The sequence below is a fragment of the Sphaerodactylus townsendi genome, linkage group LG05 (genome assembly GCF_021028975.2).
Source record: "Sphaerodactylus townsendi isolate TG3544 linkage group LG05, MPM_Stown_v2.3, whole genome shotgun sequence".
NCBI classification, from domain to species: Eukaryota; Metazoa; Chordata; class Lepidosauria; order Squamata; family Sphaerodactylidae; genus Sphaerodactylus; species Sphaerodactylus townsendi.
Genome location: NC_059429.1, coordinates 78,134,285 through 78,148,831, shown reverse-complemented (window position 1 = coordinate 78,148,831; position 14,547 = coordinate 78,134,285). Strand labels below are relative to the sequence as shown.

At 42.3% G+C, this 14,547-nt stretch overlaps 1 protein-coding gene across 3 annotated transcripts in view; it reads left to right on the top strand.

Moving 5' to 3' along the window:
- Window positions 1-3,612, top strand: part of LOC125432581 (copine-5-like) — a 164,197-nt gene extending 160,585 nt beyond the window's left edge. For 2 of the 3 annotated variants that reach the window (XM_048496268.1, XM_048496270.1), the window contains one exon: window positions 16-3,612. In XM_048496268.1, coding sequence (XP_048352225.1) covers window positions 16-204 — 189 coding nt within the window. In that variant the 3' untranslated portion in view covers window positions 205-3,612. The remainder of the gene's footprint in view (window positions 1-15) is intronic. The other variant, XR_007244497.1, reaches the window with a different exon arrangement.
- The last annotated feature ends 10,935 nt before the right edge of the window (window positions 3,613-14,547 follow it).

The following is a 14,547-nucleotide window of genomic DNA, read 5'->3' as shown; positions in this document are numbered from 1 at the left end:
AATCTTCTGTTCCAGTTTGTTCCATTCCGGGATTATATTGACCGCACAGGAAATCATGTCTTGAGCATGGCTCGACTGGCTAAAGATGTCCTTGCTGAGATCCCAGATCAATTCATCTCCTACATGAAAGGGCGCAACATCAAGCCCAACCCAGCTCCACCTCCCTACACCCCCACAGGCCACACACTTCAGACCCAAATCTGAGAACAAGAAAAGGAAAAGAGCACTTGAGTCAGGTGCCTACAAAACACAAGTCACTTTCTTGGGTCAATTTTCTGTGGATAGCCATAGAGGCAGTAAGCACAGCATAACATGAAAAACTACAGTGTACTCTTTAGCCCCAAAAGTCCACTTTGGGAACTGTAAGCCTAGCACACCAAGATGCAGACCTGGAAGCAATGATCGGTCTTGAGATGCAGCAGCCTGGGGAAAATGTGGGTTTAAGCAAGCAAACAAGCAAACAAACAAACAGGAAAAGCCCGGTCATGGGCAAGGTTTTTCATTTCCTGATTGGGAATATCACCAAGATGAAAGGAGCCTGGTCTGTCTTGGCAACGCTCTTCAGGAGGTCTACAAATAATTAATTTGGCTCTTTGGATGAGCCAGCCAGCCCCCAAATCTTCCAAGCGCCTCTCTTTCTCTTGACAGGAGTTTCTAAAAGATTTGGAAATTTTACACTCCGTGTGTAGTCCACCTGCCACTTCAACTCTTCTGCCTTTCTTCCTTGCTTTGTAATGACCCGGCTTGTGGAGTGACCTGGCGGACTGAATATTGTAGTCAAGTTAACTGTGTGATGTTGCCTCAGATGGTGTTACTGCTCTTCCTTGTACTGCACACTGCCCCTGAGTTGCTTGATACCCCTCATCTTCTGTGAGTCTGTCTGTGCAAGCCTGGTTTGAGTTAGTACGTGTGCCTAGTGTTCTTTTGTTAAGGCCGTGTGTGTGTGTGTGTGTTGTGAAGTCCCAGTTTTCATCAAGATGCCATATATACTTTGAGTTGTGAATGACACTATGCAGAATGTGAGTAGGGTGCTCTGAACATGAGAGTAGGAGAACAGAGTTAGGATTGGGCATGAATTATTGACCTGGCTGCAATCCTGTCAATCACGCTGGTGGACGCCTCACTCAGGACAGCCGTAGGCGCTGGGTTTCTATTTCATGGACATAGATAGGCCCTTTGTCACTTCCCAGGGCTGGACTGAAACACTTTCTGTGTTGGCAGCTCAGAAGACTTTTGAAGAGTCTGATTGTCCTTTCTTCATTTTCACCTTTGCAAAGCACGCAACTCTTACATAATACTTTCAAATCTTGGGTTACAACAAATACCCAGAGTTAAAGCAGTCAAGCATGGAATTACAGCAGGTGCCTAAATATTCCCGTTTCCTCTCTTTATTAATTATTTGATTATTTATTTCAATTTATACCCTGTGCTACTCTCTAAGCTAAATGTGGCTTACATTTTAACAAGACCATTATTTACATGTAATTCTACCTACCTCTTTCTAAGATCAGAAGGCACAGAAAGTCCTCGTTTCAAATTTTGCTTAACTCTTTCAACCCAAACATTTCTTCATTCAATTACTTTTTTGTTCATTCTCCCCCCTCCCCTCATCTCCTCAGTTCCAGGCTGCTGTCGCCTATAATTAGCCAATCCATCAGTGAATTCCCTTTGTTCACACTTAACCATCTCCTTCTACAACAGAGACCACCAAACAGCTGTCTCTTTTATACAGTGATGCTTAAACAGCTCCCAGATGTTATATTTGACATTCTGCAAGAATGATGGGTGCTAAAGATGAAAAAGGCAGGGCTGGGAACAGGTGAGTTTCCCCTTCTGGGTCAACTGCCACTTGCAAGCTTCCGAGGACACTGCTAATGTAAGTTACCAGTCAGAAAAAATGCCCCGCGCCCTCATTTTAAGTTTGTCTTTAGCAGATTGTTTGCCACATATTTAAATGTTTGTAAACAATTACAAATTGCCTTTCATCCTTTGCCCTTGAACTTAACTTTAGATGAATCCTATGAGAGCCCTTGCCATCCTAGGAAGATGACATTCTAGGATTCCTTGTGACCTCTGACCTTTGGGGGCAGATTTGCTCTTGAGCAGGGTGATTGTTTGGTTGTCTCTAAGAGAGGATGAAAGAAGCAGTTAGCAATTGCTGCAACACAAACAGCCCTCTTTCAAGGTAGACTTAAATCTAGTATGCCAATAACAGAGCAGGGATGAGATTGAGAGAGAGGAAGTCAACTTTCCCCACTGGGGACTTCTAGAGCAATAATGGAGTATACCTAGGTTTCTCCAGCCAAATAATTAGTGGCCTTGGGTTCATTACAGTATAGGAAAATTGTGGGAAATGGAGGCACATGCCTCCTCTCCTCACAGATCCAGGTCTCAACCACAGTTGGGCCTCTGCATGAGTGGGATTAAGTTCCCAGCATGAAACTTGCAACATACATTAAGTCACATGGAGGACCCCAAGAAAATGTAATGTAAAATATGTTAGGCCCTTAAGGAATCTTGGTGGCTGGCTGGGTCATAAACTCGTTGACAGCAAATCAGCCAACAAAGTTTTCTTTAATACTTCTCATGGTGGCTTTCTTTTGTAACACCACTAATCCAGTTCACCAGATAAAACAAATATCTTCTGTTTCACCAGTTCTAATTGACCTTTTGACTTTCTTCTTTGGTCCACTATTGATATAGGAGCAGCCTCAAATATAACTCAGCCAGAGGATCTGAATTTGAGTTGATGTGCCCAGTAGCATAGACTTGGAGTGCAGTCCAGAATTATGGCCTTTCCGTTGACTTCAGTATGAGGTATGGACTGCTAAATATCCTTCTGCAATCATTTTGGTCTCCCAAATTCCAGAAGAAAACATAGCATGGAAATAGTCCTCTTCCTGCTTTTTCTTTGATATTGTTCAGCCTCTTTTCCCTCCCAAGTACCACTCAAGATTAAAACCCTTCATAGAGGAAACACAGAGAAGTATATATAACATGGGAGCCAGTTCTGAAAGAACAGATGTATTGAATAACATTTGCCTGTGCTAATTTTACCCCATCTCTGCCTGTGAATTATCTCATGTCATGTCATTACAAGTGCAACAGAGTGCTACGTACTCTGAAGTTTCGTGCTCCATGTCTTTGTACCCAAAGCATGCCAAAGCATTCCTGTGCCCAGTTATGTGAGTCTATAAGCAAGGAGATACAGATCAAACAACTTTATGCCCTGCTGTGTATGAACACAGTGTGCACAGGACATGTGTCAAGCAAAGGGAGTGTGTTGTGCATGTAAGGTCAGACCTGTTGAACCCTGGACCAATAGAACAACTCTTGGAATAGGTTTTGGGATCAGCAGTAATTCTCCAGGTAAATTCCTTTGAGTCCATGGAGAAAAGCTGTTACCTGTACTCCAAAACTCAAAACGTTATTGGTTTCTGTTGTTTATTACATCCATCCGGCATGTTCCTCCCTGTCCCATCCACCAATATTTTTATTTGCATGGTGATGCCCTGGAACTATTTATGCTTCTGTATCCTGCATTGAATGTCTGATGTAATATGGTTTATATTGGATTGCCTTAACTGAAATAAATTATTCCTTTTATTAAAACAGTGTCTCATATCATGAATAACTTGAGCTTATCAGATGTCCCACATTTGTGAAAAGAATCCAGAAATAGTGCTGTTATGTCTTTAAATATCCTTGCTGTGACATTTAAATGTTCTGAATTAGAGGTATATAAACATAATATAGTAAACACTGTATAGTGTGTACACTATAATACATAACAAGAGGAAACCCAGAATAGTACACAATGTGTACTACTACTTATGGTGGTATCACTAGTCAGTAATGTATGTATTTATTTAAGTGTAAAGAAATTGATGGTTACATGAAAAGGAAAATACATGCCCTTACTAAAACACACCTTAACCTAGATGGTGTTTACCAAAAGCAGGACGAGGTTACAGTCTTTAAATAATTTCAGAAGAGGTTTGAGTCTTTAAATAATTACAAATATCATCAAGCTAAAATTGTATATTCAAGGGTTGAAATCATCAATTTTTAAAGAATCCTTGTACACCTATAAAGGCTTTTAGTACAATCTGCATAGATTTGGCTAGCTGGTCTTGTAATAAAAATCTGTATTCGGTCTGACTTCTAGCCACATTCTATATGAAGATATAAGTGAAAAATAATTTTCCACTGAATGAATCTAATGACTGCCACTATGTCTGGTGGAGCAAAATGAGTGAACATCACAGTGTTATAGAGGACCTGTACTTTGGGGGTGGATCCGGTCTTTTGCACAAGTATAGGAATTTACATTGTCACACATCTAAAAGCATGGAGAGATGGAGCAATCAGAAATGCTTTTGAGTACCCCAATCCCATTGACTTTGAACTTCCAGGAAAGCGTTTAAATCTACTTGTCTAGCTTAACAGTCCAATTTAACTAACCAATTAAATGCTTGGGGTTTTTTTTTAAACTACACTCTTAAGTCCTCCGTGGTCAGCAATCTCAAACAACCAACACAGTGTATTGCATTTTCATAGATGCATCTGTCTTTAACATTCAAAGGGGCAAATTTTTGCCTTCCAAATATGCCACTTGTCAAGATTAGAAAGTTATCTCTTCAGCCTAGGCACTGGCTTTGTAGCATGCTAATTGCTTCTGTAAGAAGCATAAGCACAATTGGAAATAGGAGGAAATATGTTAGGCTCACCCTGAACTGGATGGCTAGCTTGATCTTATCAGATCTCAGAAACTAAGCAGATTCGGCCTTGTTAATACTTGGATGGGAGGCCACCGAAGAATAATAGGGTCACTCTGGAGAAGAAGGCAATGGCAAGCAACCTCTTGCCTTGAAAACTGGGTTGCCATTAGTCAGTTGTGATTTGACAGCACTTCACACACACACACACACACACACACACACACACACACACACACACACACACACACACACACACACACACACACACGTTAGACTCTGTGAAAAAGCACATGCAATGAGAGGCCACAAACCAGACGGTGGAAGAAGTGAAGGGACTGGCAGGAATAGGCGAGAAGTATAAAGACCAGTTAATAAAGCTAAATCCTCTCAAAATCATACACTGTTATCTTTAGATCAGGAGCTGGGGTGTCCTCTGTGTGTAAAGGGCCATCAAATCATAGCCGACTTAAGGTGAACCCAGCAAGGGGGACTTTCAAGGCAAATGAGAAGCAAAGGTCATGTTGCATTGCCTTCCTCTGCAAAGTCTTCCTTGATGGTCTCCCTTTCAAGTACGACTGACCCTGCCTAGCTTCCAGGATCTGACCAAATCAAGCTATACCATGCCATCACCCCGCCCTTGGCAATCATGCACTAAATGTGTGCAGACAGTTTCATATTTCTTGTGATTCATTCATTGTACATTCAAGATCACTTACAGCCAAGTACAGAGAAAATCATGTCACCCTTACATTTCTGTGTTGTCTCAAACATAGTATATCTGAATCCACTGAACTTTAAGAAATGGATCCAAAAGGCTGCATGGGGCATTTCCAATAGGCAGCAGCCCTTCCCAGCCCATCTGCTTTCAGTTCCCCAGACACCACAGTTCAGACACCATATGGCTCTTCTAACTTTTTAAAAGTGACCTTAGAGTCCAATACAAGGCTCTCCCGCTGAGGAAACCAATCCTGAGTTACACATAACCCAGCCTGGCACTGAAGAGTTTGCTCCCTATTATAGGAGAATTAAGAAGGATCGGTTCACAGAGGCATCACTGCACTTCTCTCCCCTTTCCACTCCTCTCCTTTGCAACATGGTGCAGTCATCTTCCTAAAGAGTAATTGGAACCTCTAAGCTGCTTTTGTCATCATGTTCCAGATGTCTGATTGCGCCTTAAAGCTATCAGCCAATATAAGTTTGGCAGAGTGCACTTTTAAAGCTTGCTTTGAAAATATGCTGGACATCTTCAGAGTTCCTATGATAGGAGGTGAGATTATAGGGCATCAGACAGTTGAAAGAAATGAGCTCTGGGACCAAGAATGAAGTGAAAACCAGACAAAATTCTATGTGGCATAGGAAGAAGGGTATCAGTCTGCCCTACTTATTAGTCTGGTTTCATTGTGGCTGTTCTTCATCAAGTAGATGTGAAAATTCTCAAGGATCTTGAGCAATTAGCTGTTGTGGGTTTTCCAGGCTGTGTGGTCATAGTGTGGAAGCTCTTGCAAAATGTTAGGAGCAAAAACTACCAAACCACTGTCACATACTCTGTTTCCTCAAAAATAAGACCTACCCCAAAAATAAGCCCTAAGCATGATTTTTTGGGATTTCTGAAGGATGCTTGAAATATAAGCCCTACTCCAAAAATAAGCCCTAATTACAGATTCCCCAGCACAGCTGATCTGGTCAAATGGGGGGGGGGGCACAAAATCATAGAAAAAAATGACATACCCTGAAAATATTTTTTGAAGTGTTTTTTTGGCCAGAAGTGTATTTTTGAAGTGTTCTTTTCAGTTTTTGGCCTGCAGGGGGTGCACTTTTTTGGTTAGCAGCATCAAAAATTCAGGGATTTGTTGGAAGACTCTCCTGATGATACCACCCAGGTTTAGTGAGGTTTGGTTCAGGGGGTCCAAAGATATGGACTCCCAAAGAGGGTGTCACCATCACCATTGTTTCCAATGGGAGCAAATAGGAGATGGGTCTACACCTTTGAGGGTCCATAAGTTTGGACCCCCTGAACCAACCTTCACCAAACCTGGGAGGTATCATCAGGAGAGTCTCCTAAAGATACCCTGAAAGTTTAGTGCTGCTAGCTTAACAATTGCACCCCTGGCAGCAGGCACCCTCAAAATTTCCCCAGATTCTCCTTTTAAATCCACTCCCTTCAGCATGGATTTAAAGGGAGAATCTGAGGTCCCCAGTTTAAATACTGAAAGTGATGCTGTTTCAGGGTGGGGGATAATCCACCCCAAACAGCATCACTTTCAATGTTGTTTGAACTGGGGACCCCAGAGTCTCCCTTTAAGGTGGATTTAAAAGGAGAATCTGGGCTCCCTAGTTAAAACATAATTGCAAATTATGCTGTTTGGGGGTGGATTCCAGCATCACAGCAGCCGCCCATGGAGGGGACACAAATCTCAGATTTTGCACCAGGCTCCATTTCCCCTAGCTATGCCTCTGCTCGGAGGGGAGGGCCGAAGGGACTGGAGGCTGCTGGCTGGGAGCCCAGCCGGGGGGGCGGGGGGGCGGGTAGGGCAGGGCAGGGGAGTCTGCTGTCCCCAGCCTTAGACAGCTGCTTTTATAAGCACTGTGGCTGGGGGCGGGGCTTGGGGAGGCGTTCCCCTCCCTGAACCCACCCCTTTAAAAATCTATACCTACGTCACTGTTTGGAGCAAAAATTAATATAAGATCCTGTCTTATTTTCAGGTAGCCTGGAAAACCCACAACAGCCAATTAATTTTGAACATGAAAACCTTTGACAATACATTAATCTTAATCAAGTCTTCTCCCAGTTCTGTGCTTTGTTTTTGTTTTGTTTTCTTCAGTGTGGTACAAGAGAAGTCCAGGTATGAGCAAGGTGTTTGTGCTCTCTTTGTGGTTGAAGTGGGAAGGAAAGCTATGGAGAAGTTCATCCATCATGCTGCTGCTTGCTTACGTCAAGCAGGGTTTTTTTTAATGGCCCCATTCTGTTCTTGCTTTTGCTTGGTGGCATTCAAATTTATTATTCATGGTGAACTATGGGGATTGTATCAGAACCATCCATCTTGCAAGATGAGTTGCTTAGTATTTATGTTTCATTACAGACTCTCAGCAATTATGGATGTTGAGGCAAGCGCTGGGGGACTGCATTAATATCTGCTCAGAGATGAAGGAAAACAAAGGTTTGGCTTAATGGTTTTAAGCACCAGCAGTCTGTGATTGTGTAAAAAGAGGAAATCAAATGCTGCTCCAAAGAGGTGCAGCTGAATAACATAAAACCGCAGTTAAAGTCTGCCTTGCACCTAGACTGGTTTGCGTGCGTATACCTGCAATTTATAACCGTCAGGGACAACAGTTCTTGAAGTCAAATGCAAGAGCGACATCTAGAGGTCACAAACTAAGATTAACATTGCCTTTTTTCCCACCACAAAGAGGACCGTTGGCAGCACATGAAATCAATGTAAATGTCACAGGAGTGAACAGACTACATTGCTGTCTGCTTCTAGCTGCATTCATCTGTGCTGTAGCAATGACATTTGTAACTGTGGTGCTGCTTTAACTGGCGAAAGGCAAGAGAGAAATGTGATCAATAAGCAATACTGTGTGTTGTTATTCCTTCATGATTACATTCCATCACAATGGAATTTAGTACTGGGCACCGAATTCAGAACACCATAACCTTTTTTAAGCAAGTTTCCAAAAGGCATGAAAATAGGTTTGAAAGTCTGTGTGGAATGTCTAGGAACAGTTTAGAAGCTGGGGGGTGGGGCGGGGGAGAGTCTTGACCTAGAGTGCTTTCTGCCTCTTGCCTTGATATATGTGCAACCTTCATTTCTTTGAGTCACGGAATTCAGCTTTTCTGGGCAGATGGTTAGTTCTGAAGTAGAATGTTTATTTCTCATGCTTCAGGCACCTCTCAGTTCCCCCTGCCTAGATGATGTTGCCAGCAGCTGGAGTAGGACTGGCAGTATGGGTCTGGCCACTGCAATCTAGTTTTAGGGAAATCTGAACTAAATGATGTAAAATTAAGTAAACATATTAACTGGAATGAACCTATTAACCTACTAAGATGCACAAAAATTGTTGCAGCAGGGCCCAATCCAGCTTTATTCATGAGTGCCATACATCACCAGTGAGCCCAGAAAGACGGTTCTGTTGTATATTGGCATCTGCATTCAGTGCATACCTGCATCTTCCTTGCTGGGTAGCATACAGTCCCTTTCAATTATGATTCAGTACAGCATGTGAGAATTGTCATATCACCATTATAGACTGAAAAGCAACAACAAATGGACTTTGCACTGCATGTAAAACACACCATATGCAGCCAGAGAAACACCTACTAGGTGCTCCTAGTGCCCTCAAGAGGATGTATCCCAGGTTTCCTGTCCCCGGTTGGTGTGGGGCAGTTGGACAAAAACGGAAAAGGCTGTTAAGTCAATTGTATGATGTCACTTTTGGAGAAAAACCAGAAGTGACATCATACCTCTCTAGGAATTGCCAGAAATTCTAAGGTGAGAAATAGAGGGGTTTTTTGCATTTCCCAGATAAGACCAATATCACTTCAGAAAGTGGCAGTGAAAAAAAAGTATTTTTAAAGTGGCTGTTGGGCCAATGGCATGATGTCATTTCTGGGGGGAAACTTGGAAGTGACATCACATCTCTCTAGAAATTGACAGAAACAATATGGTAAAACAATGCATTTCTGGTGAATCCTAGAGTTGACTGATAGTCACAATGTTTATTTTCTAACCGAAACTTTTGTGATTTATTTCTTTTCCTCCTCTTAGAATGGTCTTATTGCTAGTTAAATGGTTGTTGGATAATGGGGTGGGGGTGATCCTTGAGTTGTAAGTAATTTCAGAGTCTGTGATTAACAAAAGGCCAGTCAGTGCTTCAGAGAGGATGGCCTTGCATATCCGTACATTCCTGATAAGGTGTAGGTATGAAATTCTGTTTGGCCTTTTGCTTCCTCCATTGGCATGCCACACAGCAAGATCATGTTAACTGCTTGTCCATTCGTGGGCGGGGGGGAGGATTGACCATCTGGCCTATGTGACACTTTGGATCTTGCTTAGTCATGGGGAGAGGACCAAGGATGTCATCAGTAAGATTACCTGGGCTGCTCAAGGAATGTGGTTTAAGTCCAGTACCCCACACCTAGGGGTGTTTTTTTAATAAAAGTAGAAGGTCCAACATTGAATTGTGCCCTACAGGACCTTGGAGTAAGACTTAGAGTTGCCAGAGGGGTCATCCTGGATTGGGGCCCGGGTCAGGCTGCAAGAAGCTGGCCACAGCTCGGGAAGAGTGGACGAGGGTAACTGACAAGTATGCCTGCCTTGCTTGTACTCTGTATTAGCTAAAGTTCCTGTTTGATACAAGAGAAGTTGTTTTCTTTACATTTGTACCCATTCTGTCTAGATACTTGAACTCTGCTTATTAAGTTTACTACCAACAAGTTGTACTCTTTTGTGGCTCCATCCCTATTCCAGAACACCTATGGATCACACTACCCAGTAATTGGCCAGAACCAACATGTTAGGGCTGGCTGAGAGGCTCAAGCTCCCAACTTTAGGGCAGACCCAGAGTCTGGCAACCTGGAAGCTTCCCTTGGCTTAGAGGAACTTCCTGACGCTGATGTCAGTTCTAAAAGTGGCAACAGGAGATTAAAAATAAAAATGGCCATTGGGCCAATTGCATGATGTCACTAATGGGGGGAGCTTGAAAGTGAGGCCACACCTCTCTAGGAATCACCTGACAGGCAAACCACAGCATTTTGTCAATTATTAGAGAGGGCTGATATCACTTCCAGGAGCAGCAGCAGGACAAAATGCTTAAAAAATGACTGTCAGGCTGATAATGTGATGTCTCTTCAGGGAAAACCTCGAAGTGATGTCACACCTCTTTTGTATTGCTACCATCAACCATTTTCCCCATGATTCCACCCCTCCTAGTCTTCCACTGATTAATAAGCTAGGCCTGGCAACTTAGTGCACCTGTTAACAGAGAAGGTGCTGGTGCTCTGATCAACCCAGATTTATTTGCAGTTTAATACCAGAGCAAGTCACAATCAATGTTATCATACATTGCAGCATCTAACAGCTTCTCATTTCTTCTTAATAAGCTTGTCCAGAAAGGAACTGAGGACCAATCTGAGTTGATTCTCAAGAACCTAAATGACTTGTGCTATGATGGTGCTTGCAGGCAGTTGCCTGGGCAGGGTTAATCATGTCAAAGAAATAATAAGCAAAACCCATCACATGGTATGTTTCATTAAAAATATTGAATTGCAAAGAAATTAGGCTTGTTCCAATGGTGCCTAACTTTAACAATTTAAGTTAGATTAATCATTTTACAATGCATCACTTTTTGTATATTGACAAGGACAACATCATTTAACTTTTAAATTTCTTAGCTCATTCTCCCTCCCCCACCTTCAAAAAAAATAATTAGATATTTACATCCCGCTTTTCTCCCCAACTGGGACCCAACACAGTTTACACTGTTTTCCCTTCTCTATTGAATCCCCAAAACTAGATCATGGTCTTTAGATCTGCCTGTCAATGCAATGCCTCCACTTTTGTTCCTTAAATAATAGTGTTTTCATTAATTTTATATGTCCTTTTGTTTTAATAACTGAAAAGAACTTGATGTGCAACATTCCATTCGCATATTTTGCTCGCTGAGAAATGTGGATGTTTCTGGCCCAGGACTAACAACCCCAGTTCTTCCTACTGGGTCATCTGGCACTTCTTAGGCACATCAGTTTTTTCAAGCCAGCCTGAAACTGATTGGAAAGGGAGAAGCAGATGAGGGGGCTCACAGAGCAATTAGAGTAAGCCAACACTGTGGATATACTGGAGGCCACAAATGCTGCCGAAGTTTGCGGAAGGCTGTGAGTTGCAGAGAGGTAGATCACTACTGAACATGGTATCCACATCAAAATGAAAATGGATAACACAGTCAGAATCATAACCGTAGCCTTCCTGTTCAAATGGATGCTTGCTGGTGAATGGACCACTACCATTCCCCTGCACCAGAGATACTGGACAATTCTACCATAACACAGGACCAACAGAAGCACAAAGGGGAAAAAGGCAAGCCCCCCAAAGAGCACAAAATATAGGTATGTTTGCTTTGGGGTCATCAGAAGCATGCAGTATCTAGAATCATCAACCACAATGACTCCTTGATGTATCCAGTTGGGAATGGAGACAGTGAATCCCATAAACCACATCAGCATGCAAAGCAAGAACCTCTGGAGTCTGTTTGTTGAGAAGGAGTAGGTTGGGTGGACCACAGACATGTACCGAAGGATGGAGGTGGCAACCATGCTGTAAAAGCTGCAGAACATGGTCCACATAGAAAAGCTCTGACTGCTGACACACACAGGAGCACCCATGTTCCAGTCCTCATAGACAAAGGTGAACAACAGCACAGTGACATTATAGAGGAGGAAGATCAGATCAGAGATAGTAATGTTGACCATTAGAGTGTTGGTCATTGTGGAGATGGAGCTACTGCTGCTGTCCTGAAAACCCTCAATCAGGACCAGCAACATGAATAAATTGCCAGCAAAACCAATTAACAAGGTGACGCCACAGAAAGCAGCAAACATGTGTCTGAGATGTATCACTGTCATGCCTCCAAAACTGTATTCAATTCTATGTGAAGAGGTGTTGATGATGGTGCTATTGGAAGTAAGAAGGAAAACCTCTCTGATTTCTGGGGACTCCATCACTCCAGCTTGATTAGAAGATGGATAGATATTTCTCTGGAACAACAACAAGAAGAAGAGATCAGTGTGCCCCATTACCATTATTTCTGCCTTCACTTTGAAGAGAATTAGTACTAACATACAAGTATTCAGTCTGAACAAGCCATTCCTAAATTAATATTTACTATACCATACTGAGCTCTGCCCTGGTTAGCCCCAGGCTAGCTTGGTCTCATGAGTTCTCAAAAAACTAAGCAGGGTTGGTTTTGAATACCTGGGTTGTGATGTGGAAGAAGGCAATGGCAAGCCATCTCTGAACATTTCTTGCCCTGAAAACCCCACCAGGGGTCACCATAAGTCAGCTGTGACTTTCTGTTTTTTTTTTAAAGTCATACTGCGTTTCTGCAACAATCTACAAAAGCTATTTTGCTTCTAGATTACTTCATTTCTATGAAGAAAGGGAAGATTCCCACAGAGGCTTATCAGACTTATTCACTGTTGTGAGGACCTCAAATACTATGATTAGAAAAACCTATGAAGTAATTACGGAAATATTAGGGAAAACATTGAAAATTCATAGCAGACTCAGCAGCTGTTTAATAGCATGTCCCTCACAGGCTTATCAACAGGCTTATCAACAGAGCACGTGCTAGGTCCACCTTCCACTGAAGGTCATACTGTGATGTGAGAAAAGAGCTTGGGTTTATTTCCTGGCTTGTGATGAGTCTTAATGGTTGCTGTGGAATGCCTGCTGGATGTAATTATCAATCGATGTGTAAACAATCTCTCGCCGGTTTTATTTTTACAGAAAAACAGCCATAGGAGGCTGCCAGTCTGGTTGGAGGAATGCTGAGGGAGAAGATATTTAATTATCTTGTTTTCCTACCATTTGCCTTTTCAAAATTGCTCTTTCCAATCCACCTTTCCTCTCACAAGGGAAAGGTTACAGGGAGCGTGGGATGGGCGCTGATGGGTAAATGCCAGGATGGGGAAGGGGACACAGATTCTCCACCCACCACTCCTCTACTGCACACGCATTATTCACGTTGGCAGCCAGCAGTCAATTTTTTTAAAAGCCCATCCCATAGAAGGCTGTTCTCCTACCTCTTGTATATCATCTAATTTTAACCCTCAGTAGGGTTACCTTCGTAAAATCTATTCTCTTATCCATTTGAGTGTCAAGAAAAATGGCAAAAACTCATAAAGCTTCTTTGTGTGTTGCCCATCATCCCTGGATACCCTGTTTTCCCGAATATAAGACATCCCCTGAAAATAAGACATAGTAGAGGTTTTGCTGAAGTGCGAAATATAAGGCATCCCCCGAAAGTAAGACATAGCAAAGTTTTTGTTTGGAAGCATGCCCGACGAACAGAACACAGAAAAATAAGACATTCCCTGAAAATAAGACATAGCTCATCTTTGGGAGCAAAAATTAATATAAGACACTGTCTTATTTTCGGGGAAACACGGTAGCAGCGACAAGGCGTCAACTCCAGCCTGTCAGACCCCCTGCAGCTCTGACTGTGATGTTTACCCATTCCAAGAAAATGGTGGCAGCAAAAGAAAGCTGGGGATTAGCATTATATTATGTAGCATACGGCCATGCAGACTAAAGTAAAACAATTTAAAAAAACCAGTCCAGACAACATCTTAAGTATAAGCAAATACAGGAATCAAGAAAACTTTCTCAGTCTCAAAGCCAAAAACTAGTTACATGAAAAGAAAGTCTAACTTTCAGAATAATTCTCTTCTAAAACTTTTGATTGTGAAAAGCCTCTGAGAGATCAATCTCTCATAGATCCTCAAGAAGACTATCCTACCATTTACCTCACCATGACTGAAAAAGCATAGCGCATTCAAGAAGTCATGATCAGCAGAGTGAAAGAAACACAGCAAAAGATCTCGGGAGAGGCAGACCTGCAGAAGAGGAGTTTCAAAGGGGCTTCACCTTGAACTGAACCCTGAAATTAATTGGCAGCCAATAAAACGGTCTCAGAATGGATAGAACATGTTCATTATAGTTAGCTGCAGATAATAGACAAGCTGCTGCATTATGTACCTGCTGAAATTTCTTAGTTGACTTGAAGGTCAGTCTCATATAGAGAGTGCTGTAGTAATCTAACTGCATCTTGA